Source organism: Haemorhous mexicanus, chromosome 3 (genome assembly GCF_027477595.1).
Source record: "Haemorhous mexicanus isolate bHaeMex1 chromosome 3, bHaeMex1.pri, whole genome shotgun sequence".
Lineage (NCBI taxonomy): Eukaryota > Metazoa > Chordata > Aves > Passeriformes > Fringillidae > Haemorhous > Haemorhous mexicanus.
The window spans coordinates 100,255,374-100,275,778 of NC_082343.1; the positions used below are offsets into that span (position 1 = coordinate 100,255,374).

General features: G+C 34.9%; 1 protein-coding gene across 5 annotated transcripts in view; it reads left to right on the forward strand.

Annotated features, from left to right (window-relative positions):
- Window positions 1-20,405, forward strand: part of TRAPPC12 (trafficking protein particle complex subunit 12) — a 50,536-nt gene that overhangs the window by 10,947 nt on the left and 19,184 nt on the right. For all 5 annotated transcript variants that reach the window (XM_059842823.1, XM_059842825.1, XM_059842826.1 and 2 more), the window contains exons 4-7: window positions 1,552-1,665; window positions 2,482-2,620; window positions 13,594-13,706; window positions 20,228-20,300. In XM_059842823.1, coding sequence (XP_059698806.1) covers window positions 1,552-1,665; window positions 2,482-2,620; window positions 13,594-13,706; window positions 20,228-20,300 — 439 coding nt within the window. The remainder of the gene's footprint in view (window positions 1-1,551; window positions 1,666-2,481; window positions 2,621-13,593; window positions 13,707-20,227; window positions 20,301-20,405) is intronic.

The window sequence follows — 20,405 nt, forward strand, 5'->3', positions numbered from 1 at the left end:
TGATCCATTATTATTTTTTGATCCTAACTCTCATTTGGGAAGACAAGTTGAGCAGTTAGAGTTTAGCAGTTTTTTAGTTTTTGTGTTTGCTCCTGTTCTAAGGATAATAAGAACGTAGTTTGTCTCTCCAGAAGAGGAATGAATTTCAGGTAATCCATGTCAGTATCTTTCAGCTTTTCTAAGTTGATACAGGTAGATGTTGAAGGATATAATAATGTATTAACAATTTCTGCTCTTCCATAGGAAAGTAGATGGCTCAGAGTCTGCCATGCTGTTTCATGGTCTTGCTGTCAGCCAACTTTTACATTTCCAGTGGAACTCAACTTTATCTGGCATCTGACAATGCAGAGAGGAGAGATGAGGTGGTTAGTGCCTGGTGATCTCTGTAGGAGCCTGTTTGCAGCCTGTGGGGCTGCAAAATGGGGACCAGAAAGTAGGAAAACTCTTCAGTTGTTACTGATGGTTTTTCAGTGTGACTGTTTGCTGTATCAACTTGTTTTCTAAAACATTGGAGAGAAATTAATAAAATACCAATTCAAGATTAGGATCTGGATTTTGCAAGCACCGATATACATGTATTTTATTCCTTCACATTTCATCAGACAACATGATTATTTTATATTACAGTTGCATTTTTTTATGTATTAAGAAACTATTTGAAAAAAATATTGCTTTCAGGAATAGCAAAGACTTACTTTACAGTGATCTGCTGGATACATGTCTCTAAAAACACCTCTGTGTAATAGAAAAGTATAACAGCTTAAAACCTGTGAAGCATTAATCTATGTTTTAAGTTTTTAGTTTATTGCATCAGACTATACAAGGCAGAAACATTATTGGGATATTTCTGTTGAAAAACTGATTAACAGTGTGTGACTACAGTTTGATTTGTCTAACTAGGAATGTTGTTGTTCTATGAATAAAAAATTGAGTATTTTGAAATTAGTAATTCAGTAGATATTCTAATGTTTACATTTTGTAGGTGAAACAGTTGTTATTGTTCGGAATTTATCATTTTTGCATTGTATTCTTCCTTGTTCTTTGTTTTTGATTAATAAGAATTTTGTATCCTGGACAATGCTGAAAGTTTATTTTCATTAAGTGAACTGCATGCAAGGGATTATAATCTGAGATACTGAAATCAGTGAGATAAGAATGGGCATTGAATACTTTATGACCGTAGATAACTTTGATATTATTGATAATACATGGCTGGCAATTTTTTTCTCCATTTTGTAGGAGAAAACAAAGTTGTGAAAATTATAGTATATTCATTTATATAATCAAAGCTATGATATAGCTTTAAGTTTAGAATTCCATATGGTATTGTATATTCTTTTGTTTTAGTGACCTGGTGATATTAATACTTGATTTCCCTTTTTGCCTAATTAGACATGCAGCTTTGACAAATGACATTCTACTTCTCACCAGCCAGCTCTCCTGACCTTGTCATTATTACTGATGGGTACATGTCGCTGCTGCAGGCAAAATCAGCAGTTGTGCATTTTAGGGACTTGATGATTTTTCTACTTATTCTTTTCTTCTTCCCAGAGCAGTAAAAACTGGAGGGCAGCAGTTGACTTGTGTGGGCGGCTTCTAACTGCACATGGTCAAGGCTATAAAAAAAGTGGACTGCCTGCTAGCCATACAACAGATTCTTTACAGGTATGTTTAAATATGCTCTTGTCACTTTTTTACCAACAATATTCATAGTGGCATTTTTTTTAACATGATCAAACTCCTTTTCCTAATTGTAACATAGAAACTGAGGTTATTTAAGTATTTTAGCAAGACACTTTTTCTGTTTGCTTATGTAAAGTAGGCCTTCATTTAAAACAAACTTAATTTTAAAGACAATCCAATCTTGATTCTGTGTTTTTAAAGGTTTTTACACTAGTAAAATGCAGTCTGTTTTGCTGTTTTGAAAGACTCATTCTGCTAAAGTGAATGTAACTGTCTAGATTGTGAACTTTATAGTGAGATGCCACATGTTAAAAGTGTGCTTCATGTTGCTTACAAGTTAAGAATCCGAACTAATAAAATATTGCAAGTGATTCAGATATGACCAGATGTTTTTGACCCTCCTGATTATAAAGCTCATGGTGTTTCACCAAAAGATTTTAAGGATACCATAAAGTCAGAAAAGCAGTTAAAATACCAGATTGATGAATTGTACATACTAGCTCATTTCAAAGAGAGATGTTCCAATTTTGAAGCAGGCTAGGTTTTAAACTTCATCTTCAAAATCTTAATATCTTTGCAAACAGTTAAACATCAGAGCTTTGTTTTAATGATTTGATGAAAAGTACTATTTAAAAGAGCAGGTGAATATAAATCTTGATTTTTTTCAGTAACAGAAAAACTCTTTACTCAGTTTTTATCAGAAAAAGTTGAAAAGTTGAAATTGTATTGAATGTGGCTTTTGATTGAAGCTAATAACAGACCTTGTCTTTCCCTTTTTTTATATGTTTCAATTTTTAGCTGTGGTTTGTGAGACTAGCACTGCTGGTAAAACTGGATCTGTTCCAAAATGCAGAAATGGAATTTGAACCATTTGGAAATTTGGACCAGCCTGATCTTTATTATGAATATTACCCTAATGTATACCCTGGACGTAAAGGTAAAACACTTGATTTATGAAATGCTTTTCTTTTTTTCCCTTTTGAACAGTCATTATAAAATACTGGTTGAATTCAGGGGCTGTTTAAGGCTGAAGCATTGTAGAGCTATGGATTGTGTTGGTTTTGGTTTGTTTTTTTTCCCCAGAAGAAGATGATTGATTAGTACAGTAAAGTATTGCTCACATTATGGAGGTAGTGATATGAAGTAACAACAGGTAGAGCAATATAGGTAGGCAGTGTGTTTCTTGATGCTGCTACAGAGGAATGTTTTTAAAAAGCAAATATAATATTTCAGTTCTATGATACTGAAATTAAATACTACCAAACTTGAATAGTTCATTTTACCCAAAACCAGGCTTGAAAGATAATGAGAGAGTTTGTGGAAACAGACTCTATAAGCTTTTTTCTTTTCAGTTCATCCAGGTAGTATGCTGTTTTTAATACTTGCACACTATGCTATTTTTTGCATACTATGCTGTTTTTAATACTTGCACACCCATATGCTCCTGCAAGTGTTATTTCCTGATTTCTAGATTATTTCTAGGATTAAAAGAAAAAACCCTAAATTTAGGAGTAAGTTAATAATTCTCCTTAATTAAAACATGATTAAATGTACTATTATTTGCTAAATAATTGAAAGAAAGTAAAAATCAGAGATTTACTGTGTATCTCATTATTGAAGAGAACCAAAACAACACCAGCTTCAATTCTTTTTAAGCACTTTGTCTCATGTTACAAATGCACTACTTCCCACTGCTCCAAAGAACCCGTAGGTTAACCACATAGTTCCACTGCTCAGGATATTCTAGCTCTCCAGAAGTCTGGATTTGAAAAATTGCTTTTTTTAAGAGCAATTTTGCCCTTGTTCAGGCTATTTTGAAATTTTATTTTTTCTATATCTGTTGTTTAGAAAAGAATAACTCTCTGATGCAAGTACACTATTGAGGGTTCTTAATGTTCTTTGGCTTTTGTAGTTGAACCGCAGTGTGTAATAAGACATTTGTAAGAAGCAGTTGTTACAGGCAGTGCCACTCTGAAAACTTACAGTCCATTTTACATGAGATGCTGTTAGCCTTGATGGGGTATCCTAGAAAGATAGACAATCTTGAGGTTTCTGAGGAAGGGAAGTTGGTGTCAGGCAGTTCACAATTTTTTGCAGATTATTTTGTATAGTGATGCAAAAGATCAGTTGCAGCCCAGCAAGGCCAATGGGGACTGCCCAGAACAGCTCCCTCTCATGTTACTCATCATCCTTCAGGTAATCACAGACAATCCACTGGGAAGGAATTGTGTCAGTTGGAAGAGTAAAAGAGGTCCTGGTCATCAGGTTGGACAGCTTTTTGCATCTGGTGTTCTTAGGGCAGCTGCACACACAATGCTATAGCAATAGTCATCTTCCACAGGCCATATGTATGTCTCCACATCTTTTTCAATATTAAAAAAAAGCTAAGAAAAATCCTTGCAGGTCATGTCAGTATTTGAGATACTTGAGTGATCATGCCACTGATACAGGGAGCAGCAGTTCTGAACAGTCTGGCCAGGTGTTGAAATCACCTGTCCTATGACTGAGCTTTGGATCCTGGAACAATCACTCAACCACTGTGGCTATTTCATTCAAGTTATGAGGATATCGATGGTAAAAAGAGGTGATCTTTAGGAAGACAGTCTGTTTGTTTCATAATTATATGTCTCAGTTAATTTTTAACAGTTGAACATATCAACTGGGACCATAATCTGATCATTTGTGAGGAAAGTAGGATCAAGGTTGGATGGAGCTGACTTGTGAGTTGTAGATATTTCATAGACATCCAATGTGGGAACAGCTATTAAACATTCCTTGCATAGTTTTGAGGAGAGAGAAATAGCATTTCTAGGGATGTCGGAGAACACGAGCAGTTGTTTTTTGTCTAGCCTTAAACTATGCTATGCTGGGTTATGGATAAAGAAATTTAGTATACATGCATTGTTAACCAGCTAATTTAAATAATATAATACAGATAAATCATTCCTATATTTTGGTTGAAATATATTAGTATGAATACACAATCCACTGCTATTGGGCAATTTTGTGTATCATTTTGTGGTGTAATAAGCCTAAAAGAAAGGGCTTCATTTCAGCATTTTAATTTTGATTCATGGTATATAAATGGAGTAAGCACTTAAAAGTCAATTTAAGAAGTGAGAGTATAGATATAAATAATGTTCTTATTAATTGTAGTACAGATAATACTTTTTGTATTCAAAATATTCATAATAAAAAATATAGTACCTTAGGAAGTTTTCTGGGTTTTATGCATGAAGTAGGGGAAGTTTGAAACTTACAGCAGTGAGAATAGCACTTCATCCATTAATATCTGAGAAATCTCTCTCAAAGAATTTAAGTTACAAGTAACTGTACAAAAAGTAAAAGATGCTTATCCATTAATTTAACTTAATATGGCCAACATAGTCCTCTTAATTTCCCTCTGAAACTCACCTAAAGCTGTTTCCTTTTCAGCAGTGCTGCTAATCTCCATTTCTTCCCCATATTTATGGCATTTGCAGCCATGATGTGTATTGATCCCACTGTTGTTGTCTTTATCATGGCTGTAAGATATAGTCCTTCTGGAATCTTCCTTTCCTGGTTTCTGTGGGCTCTTTGTTCAGTCATCTGCATTGCCTGTAGGAGTGCAGCCTCTCAGGACACTGATTCTGCTGGAATCCTTGTGCTGACCAGTGGGGTAGGTTAAAGCACTTGGCGATCATTCCTGATTGATAAGGAGCAGAGAACAGACTGTTCTCATTTTCTAGTAAAATCTTAAAATTCCTTAGTTATAGATTTAGTTCTTTAAAATTCATCTGAGTAAAGAAGCTAAATAGTCATATTTTTACATTTATTTTTCTTTCATAATAGGTAGGCCCTTAGGTCAGGAACCCTGTTTCAAATTGCTTCCTGCACATCTTCATTGTTCTCTGTGGGATATGTAAGGCTGAATTTTTGTCATCGTTCTCATGACAGATGGATTTCAAGAATTTTTTTTAACGGTTTAAACTTTATATTTACACAGTCTGACCCACTTCTACTCATACCATTTTTGTCTGTGTTCCTTGTGATATATAATAAACTCTCATATGATAGCTTGCCTAATCTGAGACAGCATTTCCATTGGGTAATGTCTATGTGTTTCTAAACCTGTGAGAGCCAATAATTAAAATGGAACATTAAAATGCTATTTCATTCTTTTATGAGGTAATTTGGTCTTGTTTCTGGTTAATAGAGCAGTAAGTTCCAGAAAAATTAATGCTAACAAAATCAGTCTTCTAAAGCTAAAAAACTTGTGAATAATTTATTTTGTATTGCAAAGGGGGAAAAAATAAGCTATGCATAAGTAAAAATTGAACTTCTGACCAGAAGCTTATGTAACAGGGGGTGGGCTTTCTTTCCCTTTACCCTTTTCATTTTCTTTCTGATGATGCAGCATCATCTGTATTCCTCTAAATGAAATCAGTCTTCTCTTCTCTTGTGGGAAGGGCCTAAATTAGGAACATGGCATTAATTATCTAGGTGTGTGTGTTCTAGAAACTTCCTTCATAGTGCATTCCTTCCTTTGACCTCTGGTTTCAATACCAACACAAGTTTTCAAAAGTGCTGTGACTAGGGATACTCTAGTGTGTCCTGCAATAGGATGCCACTTCTGGGTAGATAGTGATTGTTTTAAAAAATAAAAATAACATTAATTTTATATATATATATTTTTATATATATATATATATATATATATATATATATATATATATATATATATATATATATATATGAGACATATTTTATATATATTAAATATATATATATATAAAATAGTGGGAATCTAGATATCACAACTGCTTTGGCATTTTTCACTATTGATACTTTTATGCTGTTACTAATATCCTATCCACTGTATTTAGAATTTTTATCGGAAGTATATGAAAAAATTTTTAGAAAAAATTTGTATGTAATTTAATTTTTAATGTATCCTTAGTTACTCAAGCCATGGTCTTAATTTGTTTCTTTTATTCAGTTTTGAAATTCCAGTTGTTCTAAAGGAATCATACATGGTCTAGAACTGTCACACCAACCCATGTTGTTAACAAGTTTATAGCGCTGATGTCTAAGGTGACCTGTAATAATTGATTATTACATTTTGTAAGCTTACAAAATAGCAAAAATTGTGGTGAGAAACTTCCTATATGTCTGTTGATACAGAGGTACTGTGTTAGCTATGAAAACACTTATCCAGAGTATTTCTCTAGTGCCCACAAAAGACATTTTACAGGCATCTGGACTGTGTGTAGTGCAGAGGACTAAGTACAGTTGCAAGGTCTGCCTGAAGCTTGGTCCTGTTTCTGAATGTCAGCCTATGCCATAAGTAAGGACAGACTTGGATTGGGGAAATTATCTCCTTTATGTGATGTCTCTACAGTGGCATTTGGCCATTTTGAGTTTACTGTCTTCCTTTTTCTCTTCTACTTGTCCTACTTGTCCATGCCAGTAGGGGGCAGGCTGGCTGAAGCTTTCTTTTTTTTTTTTAATTTATGGGGTCTGATGATGCTAGAAATCATCCTTTTTTTCACCTTCCTCAGATTTGGTTAGTGCGTTAACTGTGAATGTGGTGTGGGGAAAAAAGATTAATAATAATAAAAGGATTAATAATTAAAGATTGTGGTAGGTAGAGAAACAAAAGGAAATAATCAATTTAAAAACAAAGAAAAGAGAAGAAATGTACAGGCTAAGAAATTATGTCTTAGAGAAATTATATCTTACTCCTCTTTGTAAATAAATTCTGCAAGAAAGCAGAAAAAGAATACTTCACTATATTGTTACATGTGGTACTGGTTTTTTCTCATGTGTTACCACAAATACTGCCTTAAGTTAACACTCCCATGTCAGACTGATTGAGTCTTGGCAGTTGTTCAGGAGAGTTATTCATTCAAGCTCATGTTGGCAGTAAAAAACATATTAAAATCTCTAGTGGAACTGGTTACCCTTTATTTTGTTTTCATGATTGTGTACCTCTCCACTTCTTTAAATTCACTGTTCTGTTGCTTCAGAGCTACCTGTAAAATCAGCTAATACAATTTGAATAAATACCACTCAAATGTTGTGGTTCCAGTTTAGTTGTTCAGGCTACTCAGACATGCAAATAGAATTTTTTCTGAAATAATTCAGATACTTTATTTAAGAAATGTATGTGTAATCTAATGGGGTAAAGTACTGCTAAAATACTTAATTGTGCAATTTTTCCCAAGGCTACATAGTCTGATTGAAAACAGTATCAGATTTACACAGGATTTCTTAATACTATGAGCAAGTAACTAATTTCTAAATTCTGCCTTATTACAGTTATCAGTGGGTAAGATTTAGGGTGATCTCTCTGCTGCAGGACAATTTTTGTAGTTCTCCTGCATTCTTCCTGTTATGTTTTCCTTTCTTCAATGCGAGTAACTCCAAATTACTGAAGAAGTATTTTTGAAACTTTTTAAAACCAGATCATGATTCAGAGTTTCTGTTCTTAGGTCATGTGCAGTTAAATTGTAAAGTATATGCAAGCATGTAATTTCAGATAAAATTTTCAAAACATTTTCTTTAAATGGTTGCAAACATTTAGTCTCCTATCTCCAGTCTCTCTTCATTGAAGATAATAAACAAAACCTTGGAAATTAGTCTGTTGAACTCGGATTTTTAAGTGTACTTTTAATTTCTAGTCAGTGAAGCTAGGATTTGAAGTTCACTGCATTATCCCTCTTAAAAATCCTATAAATTATAGAAATACACTCTTGGTATGAATATGTTTGTGCATATAAAGGCAAGCATATATATCTCTCTGTCTATATATAAATGTAAAGCAGAATATTTTTCAGAAACTTGATACAGTGAAGGAATGAATGCTTTTTTTGTTTTGGTTTGGGTTTCTTTACTGTTATAAAATCCCACTGTATCCTTTTAGTAATTGATAATCTGCTCTTCTGTTGCTTTTGGGCATTTAAGATTTGTTGAACAAGCTGTAGAAGGCAGACCAGAAAGCATTTCTGGTTACTTGTTTGCAGCAAGAAAATTCAAGGATAAAATAGCTGGTCATTGGCATACTCTTCTCTGCTCCAAAAGGGCTGTAGAGCAGGGCTGCAGTTCGGATTTGATTGACATGAGGTGATGTTTATGTTTTGACAGTTATGAAAATGTGCAGCTGTTCATAGAGAAATAGAAATTGAAATCTGTGGTCTTAGAAAATTCTACCTGATCTTGCTCTTTATTCCATCTGTTCCCATGATTTCAGTGTATCCATTTTCCTTTCAGCAGATCTTTTTTTTACTTTTGCCTTTTGTATGATGATAATACATATATATACACCTATGAATGATATTAATTCATGTGAAAGTGACAATCAAACATCACATTCTTTGAAAAAAAATCTCCAGTGTATTTAAAAGTAATTGCTAAGAAAATTGTCTTAAAATTAAACTATTTCCTATTATGTATTTTTTTATGTCATTATGAAGCCCCTAAAGAGGAGCAACGGAGGTCAACTGTAAAATATCAAGCTAGAATAAGACCTGCTTAAATTAAAAATAAAATCTCAATATATTGCAGTAATTGTAGGGTATTACCTTCTGTGGAAATTATCTAAGCTTAGCTGGCATAGTTTTACTGTGTGAGGACATTACTGTAGAAATTGGAAGTATGAAATAGAGAGCAAAATCCATTCTCCTGTGCTCTTAACTAAACATTTTAATTGCAGGATATGCTAATTGTTTTAAATACTTTCTTGACATGTTGCCCTGTTAAATGCAGTACTGAGTGAAATGTAATAGAGTATATGGGCTTGGCTCTGAGTAGTTTTGCAAAAGACAGTCTATGATAATTCTGTGTTTATATTTTTTTTTTTTTTTTGTCCCTAGTGTTATGCCAGAGGAATAGATATGTATGCTCATAATAGAAACCTGTTATAAAGAAATATGTCTTTCTCTGCATGCTTTGAGTGGCCTAAAAGTGAGTAGGTGAAACTTTTCTGACAAGATAATGTAATCCTTAGTCTAACCAGCACCTGTATTATTTCTGTTACAGCTGAGTGTTAGTGCAGTCAATTGTACTTTTTTTTTCCCCAGTTATAAGTGTGTTCATTGAGGGAAGTATAGTTTTTTTCCCCCCTGCTGATCTCTTTTTTCAATAAATTTTCTACTTTAAACTCTACAACCTGCCTTTCAGACCTTCCTAATACTATTATTATTGATCTGTTCGAGTCATCAGCAGACATATTTACTTCTTCCCAATTTTTGTGTTAAACCAGATAATGTAAAATGAAAATCACAGTGATTCCTGAAAATCTCTTTTGCCTTTTTTAAGTCTCACCTCTTGTCAGTTCTAATACAGCTGTTAATCAGTTAGAGAATTACACTGGTGAACAGATCTCTTTGCATGCATTTTCTATTACTGCCATGTATTTCTTTTTGAGAAGTGTATGTAAATTGTATTAGCACCTTATATAAGTAGCACTCATTGAAAACTTTACCAAATCTAAGTAAATTTATTTCCTTTTTTAACTAGAAAATCAGTCTATTACTGTAGAACTGAATTAGATACATTTTCCATACCTCATATAATTTAACTAAAAAGAAGTTTACTTGTAGACAGGAACATATCTGGGAAACGCACTTAACCAAAAATCTCAAGAGTTTATAAGCAGTATATTTAAGGTCTTTATTTGGATTGAGTGGCTTGAATAAGTGCTGCAGGCTTTTTATGAGCAATTTGCTCATCTGATTTGACCTGAAATTACACAATACTGTTTGCATGGGCTGGTAAGAAAGCCTTATCAGTGGTGAAAGGACGTTTCTTTTCTCCTTTCTCCAGCTGTCACATTTGTCTGAGAGCACGTGTACAGTTTTGTCCTTCCTCAAAAAAAAAAAAAATCCTGCTGTTCAGAAGGATTACAAGGACTCTGAGGAAGAAGGCAGAAAGAACTAGTGTTTCTGATACTTTCAATAAAGTTAGTAGCCATTGTTTGGATGGATTTGGTGGATGTTTACAGTAAAATTTCTTCTGTTTACGTCATGAGTTTCAAAAAGAAAGAGAAGAAATAGCTGCTAGAGTTTTAGAGGCTCCTGTGAGAAATTGTAATACAAATTCTGGTTTGAAAATTCTTTATAGTAACTAGCCTTACACCCCAAGCCAGCTTTCTTCTGGTTTTGTTTGAGAGATCTGTCAAACAAATGTACTACTGAGGATCTCACTAGAAGGTTTTTTGGTCACAAGCTATGAAGGAAATACTAAGCATTATTGAGAAATAATACATCCATACAGTACATTTTGAAGTAATATAGTTCTGAATGCATGTTACAACTGAGGATTTAGTTGTAATAGGAAATAAATCAGATTCTTATGGAGTTTAAGTTGACTTGGAGTCTCATTCATCATTCTGACATCTTCTGACACCACTTCTGACGATGTACATTGGTCGTGGGTTGTTCTTTCCTTTCACAGGGATTGTAGTAGAGTGGTTTCATTCAGCAATACATAAGATCAATACTTTACAAAATACAGAATTCCAAAAAACTGTATCACAAAACATTAGGTAAATGGTTTTAAAAATTGCTAGTGTGAGATGTTTCATCTGTTTCATCCATTAAATACCTGTCTATTTGTGTGTTGACTAATTCAAAGAAAACTAATTCGAATTTTCTGTATGAGTGTTTATTGAATTGACCTTTTGTTGCATTTTACAAGAGGATGTAAACATACAAACTTGTTCAGAACTGACAGTGCTGCAACACAGTCAGTAACCAAATGTTGCTAAGCCTTCAGTTTATTTCAGTTTTTTACAAAATTTTCTCCCCCTTTTTTTACCTTTGCCGCAGAAATCCCATTGAGTGCAGCGGAAGGTGCATCATCAGTAAATTAAGACTGCCTTCTCCAAAAGAGCAGTACCAAACTAGCTGGTTTTAGGCACTGCTTTTTCTAACAGGATTACTGTTGGATTGTGGAGTTATTACAACTTGGTCATCAGAGAGATGGTAGAGATAGTACCAGCCGGAGTTCAGATTTGCTTCCATAGGTTTGCAATGCAGTCTGCAACATGTTTGCAAAGCAGTTTTTCTCTGGTATTTTGGCACAGAATTTACTCTTAAATTATTTTCAACTTTGTTTTTGTTGTTGTTCACTGCCTACAGTGGCTGTGTATCTTCTGTCGTGCTAGGCACTATTCAGAACACATACATAAAATATTTCACATCTTTTGTGACCAGTTGAATCAACTTCTACATGTCTCTTAATAGTATTCTAAAGTTGGTTTTATTTGCTTAATGTGTTTTCCGCATATGATGATGCATGAAGCTCGTGTGTGTCCCTTACAGGAGCACAGCAGTCGGGGAAGCCATCGGGAATAGTTAGCACCAGCAAAAGAGAATTTATGTAGACATAAGTGGCTTACTGTGAAGGTCATAATTAGTGAGTCTTGTGATTAAAATTTTGTCAACCTTTAAAAAAGTCTAGAGGCAGTGACTCATTTTGTATAGCATTTACCTCTTTGACATACAAGCCTGTTAAGAACAGGTGCAAAAATCTATTTACAAAGCTCCTGAGTCCAGTTTTTGAGAAAAGATGAGGCAAGAGGTAACTTTAGAGAGAAATCCCCTTAGAATATGTGTATAGCAAATATACATATTAAAATATTAGAAACATGGTGATGCCTTGGAATGGCTACCTGAAACAGAGGCTAGACAAAATTAAGAGAATAAAAGGGGGTGTTTATTGAAGGCCTTCAGTGGGTACACCTTGGGCAGTCAGAAGCCTCCGAGGGGCTACACTCAAGATGGACAATGGTCATGAGTTTTTCGCACAAAGTTTGGTCCATTTCCATATCAGGGGTTAATCCTTCAATTACAGTTTCAGGTAATGAAGTAATTTACTCCAAGTTTCCCCCAGTTCACTGTTGTTTACATCTCTTGGGACCTGAGACAATAAGGTGTCCTAGAGAGGGATTGTTTTGTCTGAATAAAATGGGAGAACAGCAGCTGACAGGCTATTCAGTTTTAGAGTTATACACTAAAGCAGTACAGGATCTGAAAAATATAAAAGCTAAATCCTAAGGCATTGGTGGCATGGTATTTTGCAAGGCCTATATCCCCATTATGCAGCTCTGATTTGGTTTCACTAGTGGTGTTTAGTATGGTATTGTCTGTGTGTCAGGATTATGCAGTTACCTGAAAGCAAGATGTTACACACATTAGGGTTCAGGTAAACTCCTGACACTGCCTGTGACATCAGCCTGGATGTCCATAAACATAGACAGTGAGGTCTTTGGCACTTCTACTACTAATAATAATTATAATAATTGAATAATAACAACAATAACAACAACAGTAATAAACTAGTATTAATTTCTTTTCTCCCCAAATATTGCTTAAAATTCTCTATTTTTTGATGTTTTAAACGAACCAGAAGTTACACAAAAATATGCCACAAGGTTTTGCATGCCCTGGTTATATCTCTTTCACAGGCATACTTTGCAGGCCAGTAATTTCATCTTATTTCTTCTACATTGATTGTAAAATATACATAATTATTAAATGGTAGTAGTAATGTAGCTGCAACTAAAGTAAACTTCATTTCTTTAATCCTTCATTTTAATTAGTTTGAAGAAATTTTAAATGAAACATGGTACTTCCCAGTACAACTTATTTTTGAAAATTTGAGTTAGGTGCACCTTCTTCTTGCCTTCTTGATTATGGTTAATTTGTGTTTGCCTGTTCAAGATGTTTTAAGCATATCACATGATATAGCTGAAAAGAAGTTTCCTATTTTCTCATCTTTCACATTTTTCATCAGTAGAAGAAAAAGATATGAAGGCATTATATGGACTTTGTGATATAAGCACTAGTGAGACATACCTTTTTTAACATAGGCAAATCATAAACTGATCATTATAGCAAACACATTTAAAATTAATTGTGGTTCTAGGTTCCATGGTTCCTTTCTCCATGCGGATTTTGCATGCTGAACTTCCTCAGTACCTAGGAAATCCTCAGGAATCACTTGACAGACTGCACAGTATGAAGATCATCTGCGCCAAGGTAACAGCATCTCTAGGCACTAACATTTCATAATGTTTAAGCAATAAATTTTACTGTCCTTATAAAAAACATTAAGTTTCAATGATGACATTTTTTACTCCATCTTAATGAAAATAAGAAGTTTGCTATTAAAAGTAATGAAGTGCCTCTTGCATTTTAAGAGGGATCCTTCTTTTCTCTGTGGTAGCTCTGGCTCAATTGAGTATAGCAGAGAACAGCTTTCGTGCTTTTGTCAGACAAGATGTGGAGCACAGTAAGCAGATGTGTTTAAGGGCGAGTTGGAGAGATTTCTTTCCTTCACTCAGCTGTGTCCAGCTTGCTGAAAATAGTTGTTAATGACCTTGATCCTTCAGAAACAGTCCAAATAACTGAAAACAACAGTCATTTAGGAATATAAATACAGCCTGCTGAGTTTGGTTGAGGTTTTGTTTTGTTTTGTCAAGTGCTATAATAAAAAATTATGGCCTAAATTATAGCATGGGATTTGTCAATGCTGAAATTGGAGTCATGGTGTTGTGAGCACTAACTTTATCCACTAAAACCAGCAACCCTGAACCACAAATATTTGTCCTTAAATGTTTTTCTTCACAGAAGTCATTCTCAAGTAGTCGAATGCACCAGTGACCATGAATTTTACAGTGTGGTAAACTGTAGAAGAAATGCAACATTATTGCTTTATCTATGACAATTGAAAGTTCAAAACTGTACATAAGATAAACATGTGTGATTACTTTTCATTTTCAGTGTTCCTTGCAAGTTTCCTATATTTACTCCTTAAAATAACTTGGATAAGGGAAGTAGAAGGGTTTGATAATTGCCAATTGCGTAGCTGTAATGGCATTAAGTGTATGAAATCAACTTTCCTCTAACACAGTAATATGTAGGAGAACCAAATGTTTACTGTAAAACGTTCTTCTTATTATGAGGGGAAAAATTGAATGGTTTAGGTAATAAGAAGTGGAAGTGGCATTTTTTGTAAAGTTGGAAAGAATTGATTTGGAAACTGTTGAAAAATATATCTAATTTGGCCAAGAAGTGGTACTTCTTAGCACTTGAAGACTGCTGTTACCTCTCATCTAATATCACTGTCCAGCTATTCTCTCCAGCCCTCTTCTTCATAAATAGTCCTCAATTTGAAGTAATTCTGTTCTTCTAGGAAATGCCATACACCTCTATTGCAGGATTTCATTTCAATAACATTTGCCTGCCCCAGTCTGCAGCACATCAGCTATTTCACCTCTTGGGTTTATGCAGTCTGGTATCAAGTGCTAGATTGTCTGCCCTCAGTCATGAAGGTGCCACTAGGTTCCAAACCTAAACTAATTTCTAAGTTCCTGAATCTTGTAACGAAGAGAGAAAACTGAATGTGGATGAGGGAGTAACTGCTGAGCAGGGCATCCATCAGCTATCTGGCAGACTAGATTGGAGTGGCCATATCTCAGCTACAGTGTGATCAGCCATGATTCTCTGCAGGTTAAATATTTCTGATCAGTAGAGGAATGAAATAAAGGGAACTTAACTCTGTCCCCATACACATAGTCCTTTACAAGACCTTGAACTCATCTGCAGCCTTGAGGTGGCTCTGCTCTGATGTTTCTCTACAAGTGCACATCCTTAGAGCATATCCAGTGAAGCTTTTAAACTACAATACAAACTACAAACATTTGTTTGATTATTTGTTTAAATAAGGGAAACGGAATATGGTGGAGAAGATGAAATAAAGGAGAGTTACAAATTAATATATACATATTTCCCTGCCCACTAAGTTCTTGAAGAACAGGTCTCTTTACTCATGGTCTCAGTCCATCAATTGCTAGTGATCTGGGTCACTGCGAATTCTGTGTAATCCCTTGTGCCTTTGGAGAAAGCTGCTTTAAAGCCGGCTCTACATCTTCCACAAGCTCTTCTGAGGAGTCTCTTGTTCTCTGCACTTGGTGTTGGTTCAGAGATTGTCACCTCTTTGCCTCTGCCTTCCTGTGTTGAGTATCAAGGTTTCCCCTATGTTAATGTGTTCATTTGTAGCAAGAAAGACAACAATATCTTGTTGGTTCTTAGAGTTCCTCTGAGGCAGGATATGGTAGCCAGGACAAGTTATTGTCTGTGCTGATGGATGCTTCTTTTTAAAGTACAGTAGACAGCTACTAACAAATAAAACATCCTTCTTGGAAATATTTCTGATCAGTTATTCTAGATACCTCATTCCAGTTTACTTCATTTGTTTGCAGTCATTTAAATATCTTAGTTTTTGGAGCAATTCAAGAGCAACTGCAGAAAGAAGAGTGTGAAAAAGGACAGCTTGTAAAGATAACTGTGTTTTTAAAAGACAGGTGTAAATTGGTGGTAATTTAACCATTTGAAGTCGGGGCTTGTTGATAAAAAACATTGTTTGTATATGTTCTGATTTTTGTGTAGAATGCTCGTTGTCTAACAATCTCAATCTCAACTGGAATGTTCAAGAATATGGTTCTAATACTTACAAAAACCCTTGGCATAACCAAGAAAATAACATAAAGGCTATACACTCATTAGTCTTAATATTTGTATGTGACACTTGGGAACCATTTGGGTTATAACAGAATTAATTGGGGAGCTTTCAACCAAAAGCCTCTAGTGTTTTACCTCCCTGTTTTAAAAAGTGGAAAAATAATCTTTGGTCATCTGTATTTACAGAAGGGCATACGAATCATCATTATGTAAATGAGATGATCTTGGAGTCATAAAAGCTAGAAGAAAAAAAAGACCTATTAGCTCACCTAGTCTGTCTCTCTGCAATGCAAAGTTGTTTTGTAGTTTTTAATGAGCCAGCCTATGGTGCTGAGGCCACATCCCCTGGGAGGTTATTCCAGGCTAATGGCAGTGCATTCTGATCATAAGAAAATTTGTCTTTCTATTTCGTTTTTCTTTCTTAATGAAAGGGTGAGGGTTTTTTCCTATCCAATACTTGCTTTTAATCTGCTAAATTCTTTATTGCTTTTCATTGTATATATTCTACAGACAGCTGTTAACTTTAGTTTAACAATTCCATTTAAAGATGGAATGGGGGTTTTTTTGGTTACTTGGTCTTTACAGCCTCCATCTACTTACGTATCTCTGGTACTTGAAGCAGGATTGGAGGTTGGGCGCAAAAATGTTACTTTAATTTTTCCTGAATATATGTTTCCATATATATTTTTTTTTCGTGCAATAATGTTTTTTACCTTTTCCAGTATTCCTGCAATTGTCTGATCAAGATCTGGTTAGATATTTTGCATTTTCTTCTATATGAACAACATTTGGGAAAGAAATAATCTGTAGTGCCAAATGGGTGTTATAGGCTGGGAGAGGAGTCCAGTGAAATTGTTGCAGTCTCTGTGTTATTGCTGATCTTCCCAATATGAACTGCCTCAATGAGTTGTTACACCTCTAAGTCTGCCTTGAAATAAATAGTCTTTGAACGGCCAGGCAATAAGAGTAACAATAGTAACTTAAATCACAAAAGAATTTGTTCTTTTCAAGTCTTCATTTAAAAACATAGGCATCATCACTTTAGTGCTAATAATGCTGAAGACATGCTAAAAATGCATAGCTGGAGACCAAAATGTGAAAAGGACAACTGTCAGGCTAAATGTAATCTCCTCTTGTCTGTAAGTATGCTTCCCTCGATGCTTGAGGGAGAGCTGGAAATTTGCACATTTCATAGTACATTTCACTTTTAAACCCTAATCCCTGCCAGAGCAGTTGGGCTCTTGTACCAGGTGAGTGGAGCAGTGGCAAGTGGGTTAACACTCTAAAAAGGCCTCTGCAAGTGTTACCTTGGCAGAACTTGTCAGAAATACTTTTGCCATTGCCCATCAGCCACAACTTCTGTAGTTCTACCATTCTCCTTCATGAGTAGTTATGTTCCTCCCTGGCCCTTTCATACACACTCTTCCATATCTCCTGGCCTTCTGTTTTACTCCTAAATTGGTGAACTTCTTAGTCTCTTAGGTTTGATTACTGTAAGCTTCTACTGGCTAAGGTGACATAAGTTTTCTGATTTTCATACGTTACTTCTGGCTAGAGGATATTTGTCTTGACACCTTGTTTGCTAAGTTCATAGAAACTGTGATGACCCTGTACCAGTCTGAGTATCCAAAAAGCCACAGTTCCAGAAGCACCAAAAAAGGCTGAATGGTGGTATGCATATATTAGCAATTTTGGTATACAGGCAATAATAGATAGGGAATGAAACAGAAGACTAGTCATACTAGCCAGTGAAACTAATTTGTGTGCATAACAATAAGGGTTCAAATCAAGAAAAAGCACAGGTCATATGTAAAACTAATGAATTAAATGGTAGAAGTGTTCAATCATTTTTCTTCATAGTATTAACATGGGTGGTTAGAGCTATGTCATGTGATATTGCTAGAATAAACAGTTTGCCACCTAAATATTTCATATTGATTAAATGCAATAATTTATATTTCATATTGATTAAATGCAATAATTTACACCGAGAAGCTGTCAGAATCATTAATGTTACTATTAAATAATTGTTGGAAAATGGGGAAATACCCAAATACTGGAAAACTGCAGGTGATGTTTTTTGTACTTAGAGGCAAAAGAGAGATAAACCTAGGGAATAAAACAATTAGCCTCAAATTACTGCCAAGCTCTGTTTTAATGATGTTGAGCTTGAGGTCACAGTTAGCTATCCCCAAGTAATGTCACAGAATGGTTAATGTAATACTCTAATTGTATGCTAATAACTAATTCTTCCTTTTTTGATTATGATAGTGAGAATGTTTTCAGAGAAATCCGTTTTCTTTTTAAACAAGACAGCATGTTGTCTTGATGAAGGCTCCTTGTTGTGTTCTTAACCATTTAAAGAGTAGGAACTTTGGGCCTTACTGAATCTGAGAGGAAATCACTAGATATTTTGTAGGGGAAGAGAAAGATCAGGATTTTTAGACCACAGAAAGTAGATTATAAAGTGATTTGGATTTGTGGGAGAGAAGAATGTGGTTTTTTTTCTTACAAGGTGTCTTATTATACACTAGGTATTTAACTCTGAAAGGTGGCACTTTAGTTTCTAAGTGATTTCTAGGTGGCTGCACTGCTTTTGAAAATGGGACTGAGGTCAGTCTCGCAGGAGTGCCACTGCCAGCTCATAAATTGCCACCTGACAGCTAAGATGCAGTATCTACTGGTGTATGCTCATAGTCTCTCAAAATCTGAGGTGAGGCAGCTCAGTCTAGCCCTCTGACCAAAGTTTACAGTAAACCATATTACTTTGTATTTGTCATGGCCTAACAGTTCTTACCAGGAAAATTAGCCTGGCTCAGCTGGCAGGCGGTAAATGTTCTACATTCATTGCATGTCTGTCCTTGCTTTTAAGTTCTTTGGAGCTGAATTTATGAACTTAACTTCAAAACTTCACTCTAGTCTCTGAAAAGGGCTTGGTATCTCATAGGGCAATTTCTTCCAGCTTAATAAGTCTAAAATTGGTGGTATGAGATGACTTTCTGGAGGTACAGATTATCTTGATGGGCTGTAGAAAACACCAACACGCTTTCCAAGGTCAGATTAATTCTACCAGTCTTCTTTTTTGAGGACCTCCTGTGTTGATTTGAAGTGTACTTTATTGGTTTAGGAAAAGAAAATTACTTCTAATGCTGCCAGAAACCAAAAGCTCTTTGTTTGGAAGCATGCTCAGTCCCCAGAAGAGGCAGTGCCTTGTATTTCTTTCATGGAGTAACCACAGTGACTGATTAAACAGCAAGTGGCCCTAATAGTTTTTTGAAGGAAATCTCAGGCATTATTCTACAACCAAAGTTATACATCTGTAACAAGAAAAATAGGGTCATTTGAGGGAATTGGAAAATTAATTTGGAGAATTGTAATGGAATTAGGAAAAGGAAAGTTTACTTGTGTTTCAAATGGAGCCTTGCCTGCATACTTTAAAAGTGCTTCAGACACCAGCTTCATTAAGTATATATTTCCATTCTTCCAATAAAACAACAAATGTTTCATTCACTCAACAATTTACAGATTTAAAATCTACGATAAATTTAAAAAACCAAAAATCCCCAAAGTTTGAGAAGGAAATTGTAGTAAGACCTAGTAGAATACTTTATTAAAAACAAAAACATAAAACTAAAGAAACTAATGCCCATACTTAGGGTGAAGAAGTCAGGAAGCTGTGGCCTTCTCTGAAAAAAATCAGTTTGGACTTTCATAGTGGTCATTTCATTTAATGTTCATTCTCTTGTGGAGCATATTTTCTGTTTTACTTAACAAAATGTGTATGACCCCAGAATGTGCTGACATTTAATGTTCTGTAAGTATCATAATTCGAACTCTAATATCCTTCTACAGTACGATCACTTTCTTTCTTTGTGCAGTTGATCTACCTATGGTAATAACCAGTAATTTTGGACTGTACCTAGGTGAAGCATTCCTGCATGAATTGGTTTACACAGAGACTGTCCATTGTAGATAATTTGCATTAAATATATAGTGCTGTTTAAACTCATGTTGCTACTTTAAAAAAATTACTACAGATACTAGAAAATTTGGAACAAGGCTTAGCTGAAGACGGAAGTATGACTAACATTACACAGGAGAACAGACAAGGTAGGTATTAAACATTTTTTTCACAGACAGTGTGTTTTTATTGCTTGCCTAAGTGTGCCAAAAGTTTTCACAAGACTGCTCCAGACTGGTTTTAAAACGGTAGTT